The sequence below is a fragment of the Xylocopa sonorina genome, chromosome 5 (assembly GCF_050948175.1).
Source record: "Xylocopa sonorina isolate GNS202 chromosome 5, iyXylSono1_principal, whole genome shotgun sequence".
Taxonomy (NCBI): Eukaryota; Metazoa; Arthropoda; class Insecta; order Hymenoptera; family Apidae; genus Xylocopa; species Xylocopa sonorina.
The window spans coordinates 12,389,125-12,409,601 of NC_135197.1; the positions used below are offsets into that span (position 1 = coordinate 12,389,125).

General features: G+C 51.1%; 2 protein-coding genes across 2 annotated transcripts in view; both read left to right on the forward strand.

Annotated features, from left to right (window-relative positions):
- Pi3k21b (phosphatidylinositol 3-kinase regulatory subunit alpha) overlaps window positions 1–20,477 on the forward strand; it is a 344,756-nt gene that overhangs the window by 179,368 nt on the left and 144,911 nt on the right. The gene's annotated exons all lie outside the window — the stretch shown is intronic.
- Gfrl (Glial cell line-derived neurotrophic family receptor-like) overlaps window positions 1–20,477 on the forward strand; it is a 203,248-nt gene that overhangs the window by 140,531 nt on the left and 42,240 nt on the right. Inside the window, exon 6 of the mRNA XM_076895575.1 lies at window positions 17,851–17,978. Coding sequence (XP_076751690.1) covers window positions 17,851–17,978 — 128 coding nt within the window. The remainder of the gene's footprint in view (window positions 1–17,850; window positions 17,979–20,477) is intronic.

Sequence of the window (20,477 nt, forward strand, 5' to 3'; positions counted from 1 at the left end):
AACCTTTACGACACGCGTAAAAATCGAGAGATCGCAACGTGAACAGACAATTTTTCAGGACGAACATAAATGACGAAACGTATCTCGTCGACGATGGAACGCGTAGCTACCCTTAATTGTGACGAGCTCGGAAAAGCAGCAGGGACAGGGGGTTGAAACGGATGGCGGCAGATGGATGCGGAAGCTCTCGAAACTTGGAGTTTCGAACTCGCGACTTGTCTCTCTCCGCCTAAACTGTTCACTGATAAAGCTAAACGACCTCGAATGGTCGAGGGGTGGTGCGGAGGGGCGCTGGTACCGAAGGACAAAAACGGGTGGTCGGGAGTCGGTGGCGGGCAATTCAATCTTGCAGAGATAGGCGGCGTCATCGAACCGGCTGTTCCTTTTCGATTCTGACAGGGTAATGGTATTAGTCGCGGAAGGGGTCGACGGAGGGTGTCGGGGGTGGCGCGCGTTGGGCGATATCTGGCAGCGGGTAGGGTTGGAAAGGGCGATTGCCGTTGCCGGTAAAGGCCATCAGCCGCTATTGGGCCACCTTTGGCCTTAACCATACAGGCATGAGCCTCGCATTACCAGTCGCTTCGAGTTATCTGCGCTTACCACGTTAGCCAGCCCGCGCAACGTCGCGCGCCGTGCCCCACATTTCCCAGCACCTGCACTGCAGAATCCCGATAGTGCACGTATATGCACGTCGAACCGTCGCTTATGCGCTTTCTCGTGCGTCGCATTTCGACCTCCTCCAGCTCTCTCCCTCTCTCGATCTCTCTCTATTATACCTGTGTTTCCGCAGCTCTGAGACGAACACCCGGACGACTCCCCCGTCCTCTGTTATCCGCGTAGCATCCGGTTTAATTGAACGACGAGTAATAACCGTAATAGTAACTTCCGAATTCCCCTCGAGAACTTGTGGAACGTTCTTGCACACTCTTTCACTCCCTCTCTCTCTCTCTCTCTCTGTCTGCGCTTCGAAAAATGTGAAACGCGTGCAATTTGAAATATTCCAGAGCACTCTGGGAAATGAAAAGTCTGGCGGACGAGACGGTTCGAATTAATAAGAGAAGGCTGGCGTTCGTACGAGTTACGCGCGCTTGTCCAGCGGCCGCTTAAAGGAGGATGCACACACGGTCGTGGGACCGTTGCGCTTAGCTTCCTTCTAGCCACGTTAGAACGGGAACAGGGAACGGAAGTTCCATCGGTGCCGGTGAAATTGGAATCGCGCGCGTTGATCCGGTAACGAGCGCTAATGCGGGGAAATTCGAGCGCGGCGGCTGTTACGAAATTATTGTTATTACACGAGGGGCTCAACCAAGCGGAACAAGCGAAGTGGCTGTAAGCTCTGGTCTGATTCAATCAACGTCATCGAAGTCTGAAACAAAGTTGGTTGAACCGCGGCTACGAAATGTCTGCCACGCCTGCGCGGCGACGCGTTTCAGCGCGCCCCTAACCGCTAACTACTTGACATCGATCGACCTTAATTAAAGTCGGCACACTCGCGAACTTTTACCACCAGCCACGCGTCCCCCTCCTGCGCCTCGACGAAAGAACAAAAGCCTGTGTTTACGAGCGGTCTCGTCTTGCAATTTTTCAATCGGCCCTCGTTATCGCCAGACGATCGTGTTCCCATCCGGTCCCCGTCGAAACGCCGCGATTTACTCGGCCCTGAAGTCGTCGTCGTCGTCGTCGCATCTCGCGTCCTCGACCTATCGAAAATAATTCGAACGGCCGAAAATCGATAGCCGCATTCGAATGCGTCGACCGGACGACCCCCCAAAGCAAACACGGTTGATTAGGCGGACGAAGTTAGCGCGGTCCTCTGCCGATTTAAATCTATCGGAAACGTAGACAGAGGAGCGAACGCACAAAGGACAAACACCAGAACAGAGAGAGGATCCGGCTGCTATTGCGATGCAACACGCCCAAGGAGATGAAAGCCCCAAGTCCGAAACTTACGCGCGTCCCGAAACAGTTGTATCCCTATCGATTCGAACCGAGTCGACCCAACGCTGGTCCCCGTACCTCGCGAGCATCAAAATAGATATCCACCGTGGAATATCGCTCTCGAGCCGATCCCCTCTCGCATGGTCACGTCTCCGTCGACTACGAGCCACTCTCAGACGACGAATCCTCCTGGAACATCGAAACTTTGCTATTTAACGACCGACCGGATGCGCGATTCGCTTCTGGCTTTGATGGCCTGTTGCTAGCATCCGCCTATTCCGCTCTGCTGGCCATCCTCGTCGTATTCTCGACTAGTCTCGTTGAAAACGGTGCTGATTCTTGTATTTAAGATTTCTCTTGCTGTCCTTTTTGTTTCTTGGTGGTAGATACTTTCTGATTTTCGTCAGAGACCAGTCTTTGAATTCGCCAGTCTCGTCTGGCTGTTCTCTCGCAAGCGGATACGAATTTTCGTCCGCACGTCGCCACGCGTCTTACGTCGATGTCGTTTCGAGACTGAGAATGCGATCACGTTCGTATCAGTTTCTCGAATGCAACGTCCCCAGAGAGACATACGCCCACTCTCCGTGCCCTTCGTTTCTATCTCCGTCCGAGTATCCTCGGATTCCAACGGAATATCGCCTCAGCGTTCATTCGATGACCCGTGAAGTCAGCAGCCCCGTGACGCGATCTTTTCGCTGCTCCCCGTCGCTCGATTCGCGAACAAACGGCCCTTAAACGCGTTTCACGTCGACGTAGCCGACGACAAACGTAAGCAAACAGAGCGAGAACGCGGGTAACCGTGCTGAAAGTATTCTCGTGCACTGTCATTCCCAGGTGGACGGTATCCTCGAGCAAAACGCTTTTGCGTCTTGGTAATGAAGCTGGTAATCAAGTAAAGGAATTCTACGACTCTTTACGTACGCTTCCACGCGTGGTTATTCGATATTGAAGAAGTAGGGAAAATTCGAAACGCACGCGGTTGTTTCGTAGCTCGCGCAACAATTGCAAATGGACGCTGGTCGAGGGGGTTGAAGAATTCGGTGACCACAGCGCGTCAGTCGCGAGAGGAACTTTTCCAACGACGGGACGTCCGTTGCGTCCTGCCAGGAACCGGGGAATAAAAGTTGCCTAAACAGAACCGGGATTTTGCGCGACCCCCTCGAAACTGCCGCGCTCTGAACAATTCAGAGTTACCGCCGCGTGAACTCTGAACTTGTAAATGTAGCAATTAATATACATACGCCTGGTGGCTTGGGCTGTCGCAGAAATTTCTGCCAAATTGTAATCCGCGACCAAGTCGCCCCTAATTTCACCGATTTTCCAAACGAACGGGCGCGCGCGTCCCGCGCTCACCGCTTAGCCGGCACGTTTTTTAATCAAATTTTAATAGCTTCACGAGGGAGGGGGGGGTGGTCGAAAGTTACGCGACTTGGAAACTGTACCTGTTACGCGCGGTGCGCGAGCTCCAAAAAATTACTTAACCCATTACCAGGTGGCAATTTAACTTTTCAAGTTTAATAAGAACGAAGAGGAACACCAAAACAGGGGCGAATAAAACTTGGCGTTCCTTGTCCGTGGAAAAATGCGAGTTAGAACGATTAAGCTAATGGGAAAAGTGCCTCTGGCGGCGTTATTAGACTCGTTGGTGGTAAAAAAAACGGTAATCAATTATAATTTAGTCCGTCGCGAGCGGACAAACTTGTTCATGGAGTACGGGGAGCTGGTAATTAACGTTGACTCGCACTTTCGCCACCGCCCCGTGGGGGAGGGGTGGATCGACGATGCCTCTGATTGATGTTCACCCCCCAGATACTCAGCGTTCAACCAGCTCGATGGAATCGACGATTCCCTCTGTATCGGTCGCTAGCGTTAAACTCGTACCCGCGAATATTTCAAAGGATTCCTCCGTGGAACCGCAGAGGCGGATGCGTTCGAACCACGAGGAGGCGGCGTTTCTATTTCGGCGTATAAGCGCGTCATAAATTCGCCCCGCGGCCAGCAGCCGGTTGTTTTATGCTCTCTGGCCGGGAACTCGGCCGGGTAATTCTGCAATGCGGTTCAGGCCCGGTACCTACACCCCACCGCGAGGTTTCTCTCTTTTCAACCGTTCCCGATGCCTGTCCGTGCCTCCGTTCCAACCCTCCAACCCCTTTCGACCCGCCAACCGTTCCTCACCGACTATCTCCCACCGATCGTCCGTGCAACCAGACGCATCGGAATCGCCAACTTTCCGCGGCAAAAAAATTTATGAACCACCCTTAAAGGTCTCCCTAATGACGAGGCTAGGCTGTTACGGGGCGCACTACCCTCTGACTGTTTTATTTTCGACGCGTCGCGCATCTGACCGCGTTCGATGGCTATATTGGACAACCAGTAGGGTGGTGCTATAAAAACAGCTTCGAGACTCGCAGAAGACGCTCGTGGTAATCCAGCTGGTTAAAATTGCAAAGAGGCACACTGCGTGCAGATGAATCCACCCTATCGCGTGTCTATTCGAGAGGAGACTCGAAATCGTAAATACTCCGCGAATCTACCCTTTGCGCAGGTTGGCGGTAAATTAAGTGAGTTTCGCGAGCGTTTATTCGTCCCCTTCTCATCTGTACGTATCGTGATCTTCACTAAAAGAAACCTTGCTCGCAGGGGTAGCGACGCGAACATTTCTTTCGCGCGCACTCAACACTGCGTACAGAAAGCAGAAATAACGATTCTCGAGAGAAAGAACTTAATTCGTGGCGGATACTCGATTGGTCTCGACAGAGAGTCGGAAAATTTCGGATAGAGACGTTAAATTATAGAACGCGTGGGTGAAGGCAGAGGGTGTCTGGGGCGCGTAACCGCGGCGAGGATTACTGGCAGACGGTTGAAACAGCGCGTGGATGCGGAGAACGGCTGAGGGCGCATTCATCCGGGTGATAAGTTATTTATATTGGGATTCCTATTGTGGCTATTTTACAGAAATTGTGTTGCAACGTAGCCGAGGAGAGCGTTAATCTATGAGCGAGTCGGCCGTTCCGTGCATGCTCGCGCCGCGAGGGGATTTGCCAGCGGACAACGGGGGGTTGGAACGGGCTTCGAATGTCTGAATAAAGTTCGCCAGCGATCGTTTATTCGATGACCCTCGTGGACCCCTGCAACTTTATCCGCTGTCCCCGTTTTCTTATCGAGCAGAGAAACGAGATACCAAAAACGCAAGAGGATACCTTTCGATTCAGCGTCGATCGAAAACGAACGACGCGAGATCGTGTTACGAGCGAATAGAGTTAATTAGAGAGACGGCGCCGTGGCGTGTCGCGGGTGAATTCGTCCGCTGAAAAACCAGGATTGAGAGGGGCGGGGAAAGAAAACACTGGGGGTGGATTCGCGCTTGGAAATGCATAGGGGATCGCAGACGTGTTTGCGAGCCCCTCGAGCGGGCTACGCCGCGGTGGTGAAATGGAACGCGCGACCGATGCTAATTTATTTACACGAGGGTTGCCCGAGCCGCGAAAGAAATTGGCTGGTCGAGCCAAACGAAGCGCTAATTCGCGTGTTAGCCGCGGCTCCGGCGGATTACAAGCTCTCGCGGCGCGGTAATTCACCGCGGCTAGGCAGACGGCATACCGAATGCAGCTTCGTTCCCAACTCGCCACTTTCGATCTTCTCATCCCCCTGTCGAGACGTATGCGATTCCGTAATTCGTTCCGATGTACAACGGTTTGAAACAGTCGCAACGTTGGAATACTGGCTTGCACCAGGTTGGTTCGGTTGGGTCTTCAATTCGGGGGTGCAAAGAAGGGGTGAACGTAAGAAGCAACGAGACGCAAGCTCTTGGTGTAGTGGCGTTGTTTAACGCAATCATCAGTCGTTCAAGTGGTTTCTCGACTGTTCGAGTCTGGAAAGATGTTCGACAGGACGTTGATGGTCAATCGGTGGCCATCGCGGTGGAAGCACTCGAGCGAGCTGCAACGTGTCGACCTGGTCGAGACCAATTTAATTACGTAACAAACGTGCCGTCGAAATCCATGCCTCTACGTTTAGCCCTCTCGCAACATAATTAACGACTGAAATCAATGTTTGCTTGAATTTCGAGTGGACGAGGATCCACTGTTCGATCGATGCCAGTAAAGGTGGATTAATATTTCGCAAGCAACGTGATAGCAAAAAAAAAATGCGTCCATTCGCGTAGGAATATTAAAAACGTATCGCGTCTGCTATTAGTGCGACGTCCATTAGAGACATCATTTGCGAGATCACCAAGCAACGAAAACGAATTAACTCTGTTCCGATAATGGACGACGCCAGCCTGTTTATCGTATCTCCATACGAGCAGTCGATAAAAAAAGTACGGAATTGGTCGTTTGAAAATCGCGGGGAAGGGATCGCAACCCCCAGGGCGATGGTCGCGTGGAACGGTCCCTCGTCGTTACGTCCACGCGAAAAATCCACCCCCGCCGCGGCTCGCATGATTACCGATCGTGAAATAAAAGCGGGACCGCTCGTGACAAGCTATCAGAACGCCGCGATTGCCATTCGTCTGGCCATCGCGTCGAATTAATCGCGAAAAGCGAGCCATCCAGATTTCCTCGAAATCCGTGCAACAGTCGCTTGCGTTTTACGCGACGAGGGGTAGGAGTTGGCATCGAAAAACGCGATGCGATTGGAACCGCGGAAGCTTTCGGATTTAGAGGATCGCAATGCGGCTGGTGATTCGACGCGGAAAATCGAGGGGAACGCGCGTTTAAGACGCGTTTCGCCGGGAAATCCAGCGGAAAGTGCTCGACGAGCGGTATCGCGTGCTCGACAACTGTATTAGGGGCGTAACGAAGCGGCGGCGGCGTCGTCGTAAAGGTGGCGGTAATAAAAGAAACACGGTGAAACCGAGGAGGAACGAGAGTGGGGCTGGTCGCGACCCTCGCGAGCGCGGAATAAATTACGCCGGATGCACGGGCGCGTACGCGCGCGCCACTCGAACGAGCCGCGTGTTACGAGGCACGTGGGAGCACGTACGAGACGCCGCCCTCGTAATTACAGCTCGACTTCGTAATAGGATTTTCGCCGGTTTCGGCACGAGTGTCTGCCGCCAAGGAGGAACGACGCTTATCGAGGGGGTGTCCGTCGATCGCGGCGAACGCGATGCACGCCCCTCTGCACGTGCGTGCCCTTTAATGCCACCTGGCTGGCATCGATTAATCGATGACCTTTTCCAGCCTTCGTGCCAAACGCGAACACTTTGCCCCGTTATGAATGAAAATTGACGTGGAACGTGCTGTGACCATCCGCGTGATTTCATCGAAGGTCATCCAGAGACCTTCGTGCGCGATCACGTTGACCCTGAACCACTTAACGATGCAACTCGAGCGTACGAAAATCACCATAGGGCGCCAAAATTGAAGAGTCGATAAAAATCGAGGCAGTCTGGCGCGAATCGTAGATTCGAAATGCAGGAGTTCGAGTGGCGGCACTCTCGCATCGATCCGTAGGGACGAGAACATCGCAAGGACGAGCGATCGATCCCGCGCGACGGCCACGTCCGTTCCCTTTATCACCAGCCAATGTCTTAAGGAAATGTTTCGTCGTTGGTGGGTTATGACGGCAATCAACTGGCCCGGACATTCGTGGCCGGACGTTTCGCCATTGCCGCGTTACGTCGACAATTAACCCCGCTGCCGCGATCGAGCAACGATAACCGAGGGGAACCGATTACTCGAACCAACGCGCGCTTCTAGGCTGGCTGAGGTATTTTAATAAACGCGTCGGTTGATTGGATGGGAAAAAAATTAGAGCCCGCGAGGGGGGACTATCTGGTTAATAATAGTCGCCATCGCGGTGATTTAGGACGTTAATTATCGCCAGCGAAAAGAACCCTGTAAATCATCGCGACGTCTCTCGCGTGCGCTTATTACGAGGAATTATTTACCTTCAGGAATTCCGTCCTCGAATTTAAGGGTTGGCTTGATCGACGCGACGAACAGGGCGATTCTCATCCACGGCGTTATCCAGTCGAGATCGAGCTGGTCCCTGGTCGAAAGGGGTGGAGACATCCAGCGCTGGATTATTGCGAGCGAAATAATTTTTCATTCGTCCACGTCGTTGGTTGTTGGAAATTTTTTTTTAACGCGATAATACAGTCGCGGTACGACTGGGTGTAGAGCTATCGTCCAATGTAAATTTCCATCGCGTGGACTGGAGTTTACTTACGTGTCCCTCGTTACAACTCTCCTGTCACGTCCAACATTATCAATTCCGAATAGAATAAGACAATAGAGCTACTTCGACGCCAGGAATTCTAATTAAATGTGGCCGTGGTAGCAGTTAATTATCTTGACGTAACCACAATCGGAGCCGATTCGATCTGTCGAAATTAATCCAGCGCTCGTGACTAGCACCGCTGTCCACGGCGGTAGCTAATTATTCAAAACTCGAAAAGGAGTCGAATTCGAATCGCTAAACATCGACGATCTCTTCGAACAACGTTATCGCGCAGTGGTGTTGCTTTTAAAATTCGCAGCTAACAAACCGCAATAAAAAACCACGAGAACTGAATTTCCCGCTGGCGGATGATCCTACGCGGATAATAGATATAATCGAGGTCTCGAAATTAACATTCATAATCCGACTTCATCGATAGTCGCAGCGCCACGGTGTTCGCAGTCGATGCACGCGCAAACGCGACGACTACGTGATCGCATTACTTCCGTGAGGGGTGCAGGGGTTGGAGGGGGGTTGGTAAATGTGGGAAAAATTCGGACAGGGACCGATGCGGAACAGCCGACCGGATGTTTGGTGAAATATTGAAATTTGTTTCCAATTCGACCGCCCACGATTTACATTGGCGTCGCCGATTTCGACTGCGAAATTTTGTTTCTCTTTCATTTCGAACACTGGACAGGATCGCGGCGATGTCCCGAGCCTGGCGTTTCTCTCCTCGAGCGTCGAAACGCTCCACTCACCCTCCTTGTTCGTGTCCACGGTCACTTTCTCATCGAGGCAACGAGCCGGCTATCGGGGCGGTTCTCGTCCCGATTGAAATTAAAATTCAAACTTAAGCTGCACGAGAGCTTGCCGTAGTCTCGATTAAAAATTAATCTCGTCGAGCGTTTGACGGGCAACGAACGAAAAAGTAAAACGAGCCCCCGCCGAGTTGGAGATGAAAAAGTTTCCATGTAAATGGAAGTAAGAAGGGGTGTTTCGATCCGCGCAACGTCCCAGAGCTGAAACGCGGAGGCACGAAGGGATATTCGTGGCTGATCGATAACTTAACGGGAACAGCCGGTTAAGAATTCTTTCGGGGACGAAGGGTGGAAGGCAGTAACGAGGAAACCAGCGAAGGAACACTCGACGTTCTCGAGTAAAGATAGAAACGTATCTGTCTTATTGTTGGCTGCGATCTCGAGTAATTATTCAGCGCCGCCGCTGAGGAAGAGGAATCCCATCCACCGGGCATCTGTTTCCTCTTTTCTTTCTTTCTAACCCCTTCTGACGGTGTTATTGCGCCAGAGACGCTGAACCGCAATTCGTCCCTTCGCATCCTCCACCGTTTCCACAGTTCCTGCCTCCGTTCTCGCCCTCCCGTTTCGCGAGAATCTGTTGTTGAAGCGGAACGAGGGGACTCGGAAGTCGAAAATGAATTCAATTTCTCGCGGCTCGCGCTTCAGCGTTCCTCCACCGGTTGCACCACCCCGTTCGATACCGCGTTCTCACCCCTCGCTCGCGGATCCTTCTTCTCGCGAAACGAGTCTCTCCGTATCGGAATTCTTCGTCAGTTTAATTATTCATACGGCTGTTTGCTGGCATTTTTCTTGGCACGCGCGACGGTTAGAAGAAACTCGACGCTGTCGCGCGCGACACGGTTCTCGCGATCAGAATTTCCGCTCGTCGATCCAGTGAACATAGGTCGCATCGTGGAACAGCGCTCGCTCTAAATGGGTGTATAATTCCCCGCGATTTCCCACGAAGAAATTAAATCTCACGCCTCGTCGCCCGCGCCCTGGATTTCCGTACGAAAATCACGGTTAATTCGCGTACCAACGACGTCGTCTGTTCTCTCTGTCTAATTCGCAGACAAATCGTTGAACTTCAAAGCAGCCTGCCAGTAGTTAATACCCTTAGTAACCATCCGTGGAGAGGAAGAAAAATAAAAAAATAAAATCGAACGATCCGCGCGAGAATTTCAATAATTCCCAACCGTGGAGCGCGCTTTGTATGCGCGAACGACGCTACCAGCGGTAACGAATCGAACAATTTGCGGCGCATAACTTCCCAGCCGATAGCCGGGAAAAATTATTGCGTTTATGCGAAACAACATTCCGCTCGCCGTTCGTTATTCGTTACCGCTCGAAACGAAGTGCCGAGGTCGAAATCGCGCGTTTGCGTTTCAAGGTCCGCGAAAAATTCTGGCTATCGTCGAATCAGCTAGCAACGGCATCAAAGTCTTCCACTGGCGTCTCTGCTCGTCGCAGAACCAGCAGCTCTCGTCGAAAGCTCCTCGAGGACCCGGGTTTCGACCTGGTCCACCGACGTCCGCAAGAGTGGCGGGCACGAACCGGCCCTTCTTCCTATCACGTGACGACACGCGTCGTTAAAATTCATAAGGCGACTCGCCCGTTCCCACTTTAGCACCCCACGGGCTGAACGAGCCGCGCATCATATATTTATAGACGCTCCCGGATGCACACATGCATCTCAGACACCTTGGCGCGAGCCGCTCGATTTCGCCGCGCACTTACCCCTCTAACGGGCGTCCACGTACCCCGTGAAAATCCCACCCCTGCGTCGCCTCGTCTCCTCGTTATTTACTCCGCGAACTGAATACATTTTATCGCCGTGTCCGCGGGATATAAATGGATTTTAAATACGCGATTGTGTGGAACGCTAGAGGGTGCATAAAGCATCCGCGAGGATGCTCTTCGCGATTTTTTACCCCGCCACAGGATCCTCGCTGCTACGCCTTAATCTATGTAAATGGAACCTTAATTATGTGATTACTTAGCGGACGTTTACAGGAACCAGTTTGCATTATCTCAAGTCAAATAAGAATCCATGGAACGTGATAAAACGTTCGTCTAAATGAAGAAATTGCGCTCCCTGCGAGGGTACCAGCTAATTTCCGCTAAATATTTCTTCGAATCTACGTCTCTTGTATCGAGTGAATACAATTCGTCCTGTTCGAGGAAGCCAGCTTTACTTGAATACCATTCTCTGTCAAGGAATTCCGCTTTAGTAAGCGCGAAGATGCTTCCTTAAATATCTCTGCAATTTGGCTTGATGCAGGGTGGTGTAAATTTTTGCTGCAACTCGAAACTGCGACGTCGTTCGACACCGTGACCCAATTCTGCGACCGTGGACCCATTACCTGGACCGACAATCGATAATGTACCACGCGGCACAATTAGGGGTTGACGCGTTTAAGATTCCCAGCCGTGTCCCTTCGTTATCACACCAGCCAGTCCATCAACAGCTGCGCTTCCGGGGGTGGAGGCGTTCTTCGATCGAGCCGCGTTCGAACGCCGTAAGTTGGTTATCGCGTTAGTTATTTATCGACGCTGTCGAGTCGACGCTGGCGTCGAGTTTGCGTAGATTGCGCGATATCGTCGTGTCGTCCCGTCGCGATGCTGCGTCTACGAGACGAGCACACTCGCCATGAATCTTGCACGGGCCGCGTGCGTACACGCACGGAATGGGAAGGAGGTTTGCTCCAATGACAAATCGTGGTTACACGGTGGACAGATACCGCCGTACGAGGATAAATCAAATTTCGCGGGCAGCCCTCCAGTGGGTTTTTCGAATATCCACGCCACGATCGATACGCGGCGTTGTTCGACCGTTCAGAGGGAATCTGTGACTGCTATCTTCGAGGAATGGCAGGCGTCGAATAAAAGGCGAGGGCATTCGAGACGCGTTGGTTCGATGGGCGCGCTAATCCGCTTCATTAACGCGGTAATTGATTTATTTCAGAGGAACTAATGCCTCGACGTCTCGCGTAACTCTTACTAGGAGCGTCACTCTGTGTCTGATAATCGCATCGCGGAAATCTCGACAAATACAATTAGAAGCGTGGTTACTAATTAGTCACTGGTCAACTGGTTTATCGATTCTCCAATGTCTCGTTGCTGGTGTTTGTTGAATGTCGAGGCGCGAGAGTCGGTATCGTTCGATGCTACGATTCACAAGCGTCTGATAAATAAAACGCGCTCGTCGCAATGGCGACCGGAGCCAAGGTGAAGGGGCGTAAAAAACGCGGCGGAAACTTTTCGGAAGTTGCAAGCGGGTCAGCGTCGTTAATCATTCTTGGGCGGCAGTATAGGCGCATACATTATTCAGAGGCGTCCCGACGCCGGCTATGCATAACTTTTGTCGATGTTCACGCGCCGCTTTCTTCGGAATGGGTCAGCGCGCGAACGATCCCAGAAAACCGGTGGAGAAGAGAAAAAAAAAAAATCAAAAGGGGTGCGAAGAGGCGCGCGTGTGCGCCGCGTACGTAGAGAGCGATGGCTGTTCGAGAAAAATCCAACGGGGACTCGTTATTTATTCTATTCTCGGCGGCGAGCAAAGAGACGCGTCGGATTGTGGGAAATGGAAATCTCCAATAACGATCGACTGTTTGCACAGTTCTCGAAGGATAGCTCCGATTGAATCCTCTCGAAAGGAGGCGTTCCAACATGGTCAGAATCGCGGATACGATCAAACCGTAGCTGGAGAACCCATAAACCGAAAGAACATACAAATTACAAGCCGTAGTTACGCGGATTCGTAATTCACGTGACGTAACGATATCCAGTCGAAGGAAAGAGTCTCGATCGTTAGAGAGACCAATGGCGGAAAGGTCGACGAGGATCGATCTATCGATGGTAAGTAAAAGTTGTCGCGCAGCCAGAGCGGCGCGGTGGCTCGCAAGGGGTGTTGCGAGGGTGCGTCAGTGCACACGTAGGCGTACTTAGCACCCCCGACTGTGCAAGACCACTCGACCGGCACGTACCGGATCCTTCAGACGTACCTACACGCTGGTAAATTATCATCCGACCGTACGTACGTGGAAGCGCGCCGCTCTCGTTGTTTTACACTCTCTCTTTCCATCCAGGTTTCTTCGCACGGTCGTCCAGCATCCAGGTCTCCCGCGCGACCCACTCCACGCCTCGCGCGTCCCACTCTGCCACGACCCCTTGGCCCCAGTTTCCTCTTTGTTCCTTCACGCTCCGCCAGCATCCCTCTCGCCCCGTACGCCGCGGCCACCGCGATAAAAACGAGATTTACGGATTATTTCGCGGCTCACCCTTTCTCTCTTTCTCTCTCTCTGTCCCTCTCTCGCTCTTTCTACCTTCGACGAGATGAATTTTTTATTTCGCAGCCTGTTCTCCCACGGCGTCCGCGCGCGGTTTCATTCAGGGGCTGGTTAATTTTTCAGCCGCGACACGCTGACATTTGGCTTTGTCGGAAAACGAAAGTAACCGAGTGGGTTTTCGAGTTCCTGCCCCGAGTCTATTCGCGTTTTATAGACCCGCGTCACTGACGGTGTTTTAAGCATCCCCCGGATGGCTCGCGAGCGAACGACTTTCTCGCGACTCTCTCTCTGTCGATTTCGTATTTGAAAGCGATCGAAGCAGATTAAACTTGGATGTCTCTAAGAGGCGAACAGATTCAACGGCCGAATTTGTCCACTCGAGTCGACCGCGTCGAGGTCAGCCTCGGAGGAAATTTATGACGGGAATCAGCGGCCAAGCGGATAGCCAGAAACCCGCCAGTAAAGTCGACGGTTCGACAGAGCGGAGCGTATATTTCATTGCCGGCGCGCGATTTTCAATCTCCGCGAATGTCCGTCCGCGAGCTCCCTATAACCTTTTCCTTTCACGACCCTGCTCGACGCTACCTTTGCCTCTCGAATGGGATCGGATAACTTGGCGCTTTGTAATCGAAGCCCGTGGCACGGCGCGACGATCGAACTGCACGCGGGACACGCGTGCAAAACGGGGAAAAAAGGATCGACCAACCGGAGAGCGTTGAAAAACGCGTCACTGAGCAATAAAAGATTTTTTTTTCTCTTTGTCTCTGGGAATTCTGATGAAATCCGTACACGGGGAAGTGAAATTTTCCGTCCGCAACGAGCCTGTTCTCTCGAATTTGATTCGAGATTTTTTTTGATTAAGAGACGACGAAACGATAGTTGCGTTCTCGAGTCGCGTTTGATTACATCGCTGCAAGGAGATTGGCAAACTCTGACCAAAGAGAAGCCTGAGCGTTAGTCCAGGCTCGCGTAACCAACCCCTCTCGCGCGTACATCGCCAGCTAGGTTCAATTCCTCGGGTCAATTAATAACTTTCGCTAACGTTGATTAGCATACGTGAGAAGAAACTCGTCACTTTCGCCGCAGACGCACCTTTGACTCCGCTAATAACCAGCCGCCTGCAGCCACCGCGTAAATTAAACAGAGCCACCTTCTTATCTGGCATTCATTAACCCCCGAACAGCCGGTTTTCTCGCGCGCCCTTGAATTATTCATACGCTCTTGGGCCGCCGCTCGAGGAACGGGTTACATCGATTCCGACGGAGGAATCGTTAAGCGAAGGCGACGGGTCATTTGGTCTGCGATCGAGATCTCTCGAAAATGTAACAATCGCGCGATCCACCACGCGAAGTCGATCGCACTTCGAAGAATCGAAAGACAGTAGCGCTCCCTCTTCGATCTCGCGATCGCATCGGATCGTCTCTTCTTAATTTCGCAGATGAAATCTACGAAGCGGATTTAAATTATTCAAAAGCTTGAAATTAAACATCTGAATATAGACAGAGACGAGATACGATATCAATATTCGCTAAGACGATCGCAATTCAAAATATAAATGGACAATAGAATTTACATCTCTATTCAAGGACCGAAAGACCAAGAAATCTGAAATAGTCGTGCAATAAATATTCACGTCGCGACGCCAGCCTGCATTTAAATTCCCGCAGTCTCCAAGGAAAGACGCCGCGATTTATTCTTAATTCGAAACAGTGACGCGAGTTCGAGCAAACCTGGGGTCAAAGACGCAGCGTTGTCCCTTCGTTGCGATGGTCGCAGCTTCGCGAGAACGGAAGGGAGCGGTCAAAGGCCACGCAAGAAGCGGAAGAGCAACGACCCGCCGCTATGAATCCCCCTGATGGCGGCTTAAAGCTTCCGCATTGGTGCTCGTCGACGGAGACTGCGTTCGATGTGCGGCCAAACCGCACGACGACGCTCGTTCCTCGAACGGACTGCATCTCTGATACCTGTCACAGGCATACACGCGATGAAAATCGTCGTCGCCGCCAGACGAAACCATAATTTCGTTGGACACCCCCTCGAGACCGTCGTTTAACCCACTGCTGGCGAGTTTAGCCTCCCTCGAACGAGGAAGATCGCAGAGGATCGTCTCTGCGCCTTGGAATTCGTCGAGCAAATACTCGCAGGAAAAGTGCCGGGTTTCCGTTTTAACGACACGCTGATGGAACCCTTGTTTGGGGGTTGCTGCGAACCCGTACGAAATTCAGAGTTTGGAACACGAGGATGAATTTCTGTCGCGAGGCTTCTTCGTGAACGTAGGAAGTCTTTCAAAATGTCCGAGCAGGGCGATGAGAAAGTTTACGACGTTGCAACGCATACGTTGGAATAAGTATCGAAGATTGCTGTAAAGGTTCGAATCGTTTTACTCCTGCTCGTCCTCGAGGGTAGCCAGCCGCGTCGCTTTTATTTCACCTTCGGTTTCGCGTTTCGTTTTGCTCCGTTTGCTATCCAACTCTGCGAGAGCCGCGTCGTGTGTGCCATTAACCCAAATAATTCCAACGGGGCGGCGACCACCCTTTCCGGAAGTGTTCCAGGCTCTCCTCCGTCGATCTCTCCCCTTTTCTTGCGGAGGGGTTGGTTCCTCTTCGCGACGGACTTTTTTGTCGAAACATTTTTATCGAACTCTCGCGAGATGGAAGTTATAGGTGAACTTTTTAAATCGCATAAATGGCTACGCTGGAAATATGTTTTCTTGCGGTTTCGAGTGAGCGATCGGTCGAAAAAATTTCCTCGCCCGTTTCGGAAACTGCCGCGGTATTGGGATATAACCAAGATCGATCGCAACTGTACGGGCAACTTTCGTGTCACGAAATGAAATATGTAGAAGCTGATTAAAAGGGTGCCTCGTCGGGAAATACGGCTAGTTTTTGCCGTCACTTTTTTTTGCGCCGTTCTGGATCCATCCAGTTCGGATGTTCCTAATTTTCGAGGGACACACCTTGGTCCATTCTGGTTGAAACTGGAAGGGAAACGATCGCGAGCTACCTTATCAGTTATTCAGCACCAATTACGAACCTCGTTAAGGGAAAAGTTAAATAGCAAACGTTAATACTCCCCGGGTTATTTCACCGGTTCTCGCATAATTGCTCTTCGACTAATCGAATAGCGCTTGATTAAATGAAAAATAAAATGTCAGACGTCCGTTCCGTCGTTTTTAGCCGAATGGAATATATACATACGTCCTAGACGCTGGTCAAATATTTATCCGTTAATCCCGATTCTTTCGTGTCCCATGGAAACGTCGTGAAAAATTCAACCGGTTAATCGCAGTCGAGAGATGCCAGCCGTTGGAAACGCGGCGGTGAATTTCGTTTCTTCCTCGACTTCTGTTCAACCGCTTTTTCTTATTGAATCAAAGCGGCGCGCCAAATGGATTTTATATGAAGATCTCCAAACTTAACAGCGATTTAATAGATATCACTGCGACGGTTCGTTGGTTCGTTCGTTACCGTTTACTGCTTCACGTTTAGTTGTCTCTTGGACGCATCGAATTCTTACTCGAAAACGTGCATCCCTTCTTATCTCTTCGTCGATCAGAGTTAGCCAAAATGTAACGATAATCACGTACGTCGCAAGAATATCTCTCGAGTTTCGGTTAAGCAATTAGCGACGATTACGAGAACAGTGTTTGTTACAGCGATGATTATCGAATCGAAAGTATTAGCGATATTCCAAAGTTACGATTTTTAAATTGACGATCGCTAACGATGTTTTAATTGAATTAGTTCCGTCGACGAATCTTCTCGATGCATTCTTCGAAGGTTCGTAAGTGTAAGTACAGATGCACGTTGCACTAATTGCAATGCGCCATCGTTAACAGCGCACGAAAGCTACCCAGCGATTTAACAGGCGACCACGTCGCAGATATTTTCGACTGGATCGTACATCGAAAAGTTCTCTCTCGTTCTGTCAGCTAGTATTCAATTAATTTGCCAAACGGATCGGAGAAACGTTATTATTATAAACGCTCGATCAAATGACGCGGAACAGTCGAAATTTGATTGAAATGTTATTGTTCTCCGCGCCATTTTTAAATGCCTCGATCACAATGCTGTCAAAGTCTCTCATTTTCCGCTAGGATTTCGTTCACCCAAACGTCGAGTCACATATAAAAGTCCTGTCACCTCTTTTCTCTATTCCTTCCTCTATTCCTTCTAATTCTTATCGATACTTCGTCGCTTCGATTGGTCCAACTCTCGCGCGTCAGCGTGGTGTCTTCGAAGGACTCGATCAAGCGCTAAAACGAGCTTGCTCTTTTCTCAACGCGAACGCACGAACGGAAGTTTGCGCTCTGTCAATTGACTTTCGAACTTGAACGCGTTTACCCGGGAACAGTTAACAGACCTTTGCTTCCTTCTATCGGACTGCGAACTTTCGCCATTGTTGCGCGCTCTCGGGAACTGTTTCGAGATCTTCAGTTTACAGATTGTCAGCGGATATGCAATCCGAGATTTCGCTTCGTTTAACAAATTCTCGATACTCTTAATTATTGCCAACGCAGCTGACTTCGTTATCGTGAGAACCTGATGGTCTCAGCTTTGTACCTGTTGAAACAAATATGCATCCATGGACATTCATGTTACATGACCACGAATTTTCCAAAATATGTTAACTTTCGTTCGTTTTTCGTTTTTCAGGAACGCTTGTCACGATTCCTGGACCCAGCTACGACTATCGCCAATGTTTGGCTGCATCTGTCCGAACAACCACATGAAGAGACGCTGCGACAGGATCTTCTCGATGGTGAACCACAATCCGTGCGTTGGTGAGTATACAAGAACCGGTGTCGATCTTGCTCTCTACATGTGTCTCTATCTGTAACTGTACACGTGGGTACGATCTCTCTCTATATATATACAGGCATCCGTAACACGGCGCGAACACACGAGAACAGTTTTCCATTACTCGCTTCTCTCGATTATAATTTCTCTGTTTCGTTGAGCGAGCCGCTCTTTTCTGGTCTTGAATGGACGGTGTACACGTCGTGAACGTTGTTGATTAACCGTAATTTATTACTTTAGCGCACCCCTGTGGAAGACGATTGTCTCTGCCTTTCGTTTCCTTTTTTTTTTTTCATTGGTGTTGTGAAGCGAACGTGTGTGTATTCGTACGTCCATTTTACTTTTAATTCTCTGAAACCCCTCGTCCCACTTTTACTCACGACACTCCACGGATTCTGTTACCCCCTTGCGTTACGAGGTGTACGATTGCTCGTCCCAGTTGTGTGTACCTGTTTGTCTGTATCTTGCCACCGAGTGTGCTCGTTCGTTTTCTCTAGACTGTCTCAACGTTTCGATCGATGTGTGCGCTCACGGAGAATCTAGCGCCCTGTCGAACGTGGATCCTCGAGTTAACCGCGTGGTCGTTGGGGGGCGATTGAAAGCGGACTAATTTCCATCGAAGGCATCTTCCATGTCCCGCTTGTCGTCGAGAGACACTCGAAGCACGAGGAAGGACCGAAACCGCGGGAAATGACGGGAAGTTCGGTCGTACGGTCGCGTCGTAAACAAGCCCCGGGAGGAGCGGTGGAGATAGCCGGGCGGAGATCGTTTCCAGGCTCGTTATTTCCCCCAGTCGCGTCTCGACGTCGAAGAAAAAGGTACGAGGGCGAACCTCCGACGCGGAGCAATTACTCTGAGCGATACCGCGGGTGTTTAAGGCTCGTGGGACGACGTTATAGCCTCCTTCGGATAAGCTCCTTTCTCCTTAATTAACCAAAGGCCAACCAGTATCGAGATGTAGATAAGGATTTCATCGCGTGGCAAGCCCGCCCTTAATTTCATTGAAATCCCGTTCCCTTCGCGGCGACATCTCTCTTCTTTCGTCCCTTCGCAGCCTAATGACGTTCAGCTGGGGTATTCCCGACCCCGCCTCTCATTGACTGGCTCCTGAAAAATGCGCCACCCCTTTTCTCATCCTCGATCGCGAACGACTCGGTCAGATCGAAGGTCGCCGCCGCGATTAGACGCGTCAACCCTTAAATTGAGTGCGTACCCTTGCACACTTGTTCAGACGGGGATTAGAGACGGATTATTTTGTAAAATTTTGTTCGAATTTTGAGATATTCTCGTTCGTCCACGATCGACAGGGTACTGATTCGAGGACCACAGTGAATAAACAGGGGGTTGCATTTCAGAGCGCGTCTGGCGCCGCTACGTAAGTACACGGGAGCCACACGGGGCGCATGTGCGACGTGCAAGCGTATGTTACTTTTCTCTTCCTCTAAGTGTGCGTATTTGCCAGTGCGAGAAGTGATTGTCGTTGCTGGATAGACGATTGGCTCGTGATCGGTGCGCAACAAACTTTCTACGTTTCAGGAGTCCGAGGAATCGAACCGCGTTGTCGCGCGGTCCTTCGAGATAAGAATAAAACACCAGTGTTTAAAACGGAAGTCGCAGACGGTTCTCGATAAAACATCGCGAGAGAACAGGCCCCCTCAAAATAGAGAGGCGCGTTGAATCGCGAGCGTAAGCGCGGCTGTTTCAGACTTCGTTTAACCATTCCAATGATACCGCTACCGGAACTCGAGCTACGGATTGAAACGCGATCGAAACTCTGCGAGTAACCAAGAGAGTAACGAGTTTCGATTCGCAATCGTGAAGCATTCGAACCGTGCGAAGTCTCACGAGCGTCGCAGCCTTCGACAAAAACCCTCTCGTCCATTCTGTTTCGAGTTATCAACGCGACGTCGATTCACAGACTGCGTGCTCTAACCAAAGGGAGAAACTGTCGCGCGTTCGTTTACGAAAAGATTAACGGACGGATCGAACGATCGTCCAAGCGAGCGCAGCAAGAAGAGGATCCTGGACGGATCGTGGTCTGAAAAGAGAAAGAGAGAGAGAGAGAGAAAAAAATTTGCCAGCCGGATATCTGCGGGATGACGAGACGGGAGTGAGCAAAGAGAGAGGCCTGGAGATCCGACCTCGAGATCCTCGAACGTGATGGAACGTGTGCACGAGAGAGCACCAGCACCCACCTCCCCCAAGTACGCATTCCGCCCGAAGGATCCGCATTTCGAGATCGATCCGCGCGATTCCTCCTGGTTAGAAACGTTGGGGGTCCTCCGCAATCTCGCCGCGTCCTCGCTTCTTTTCATCCTCTCGCACGCGTCTCCGATCGTCCAATCGAACTGGGTCACCGCGAGCGAACCCTCCTCAGAGGGTGGAGGAGGAGGAGGAGAATTCCTGAATCGGTCCGTGGGTATCGAAAGGAACACGCGAGGCCAACGACGCCGATGGAAATTAGCATACCCTCCTCCACCTCG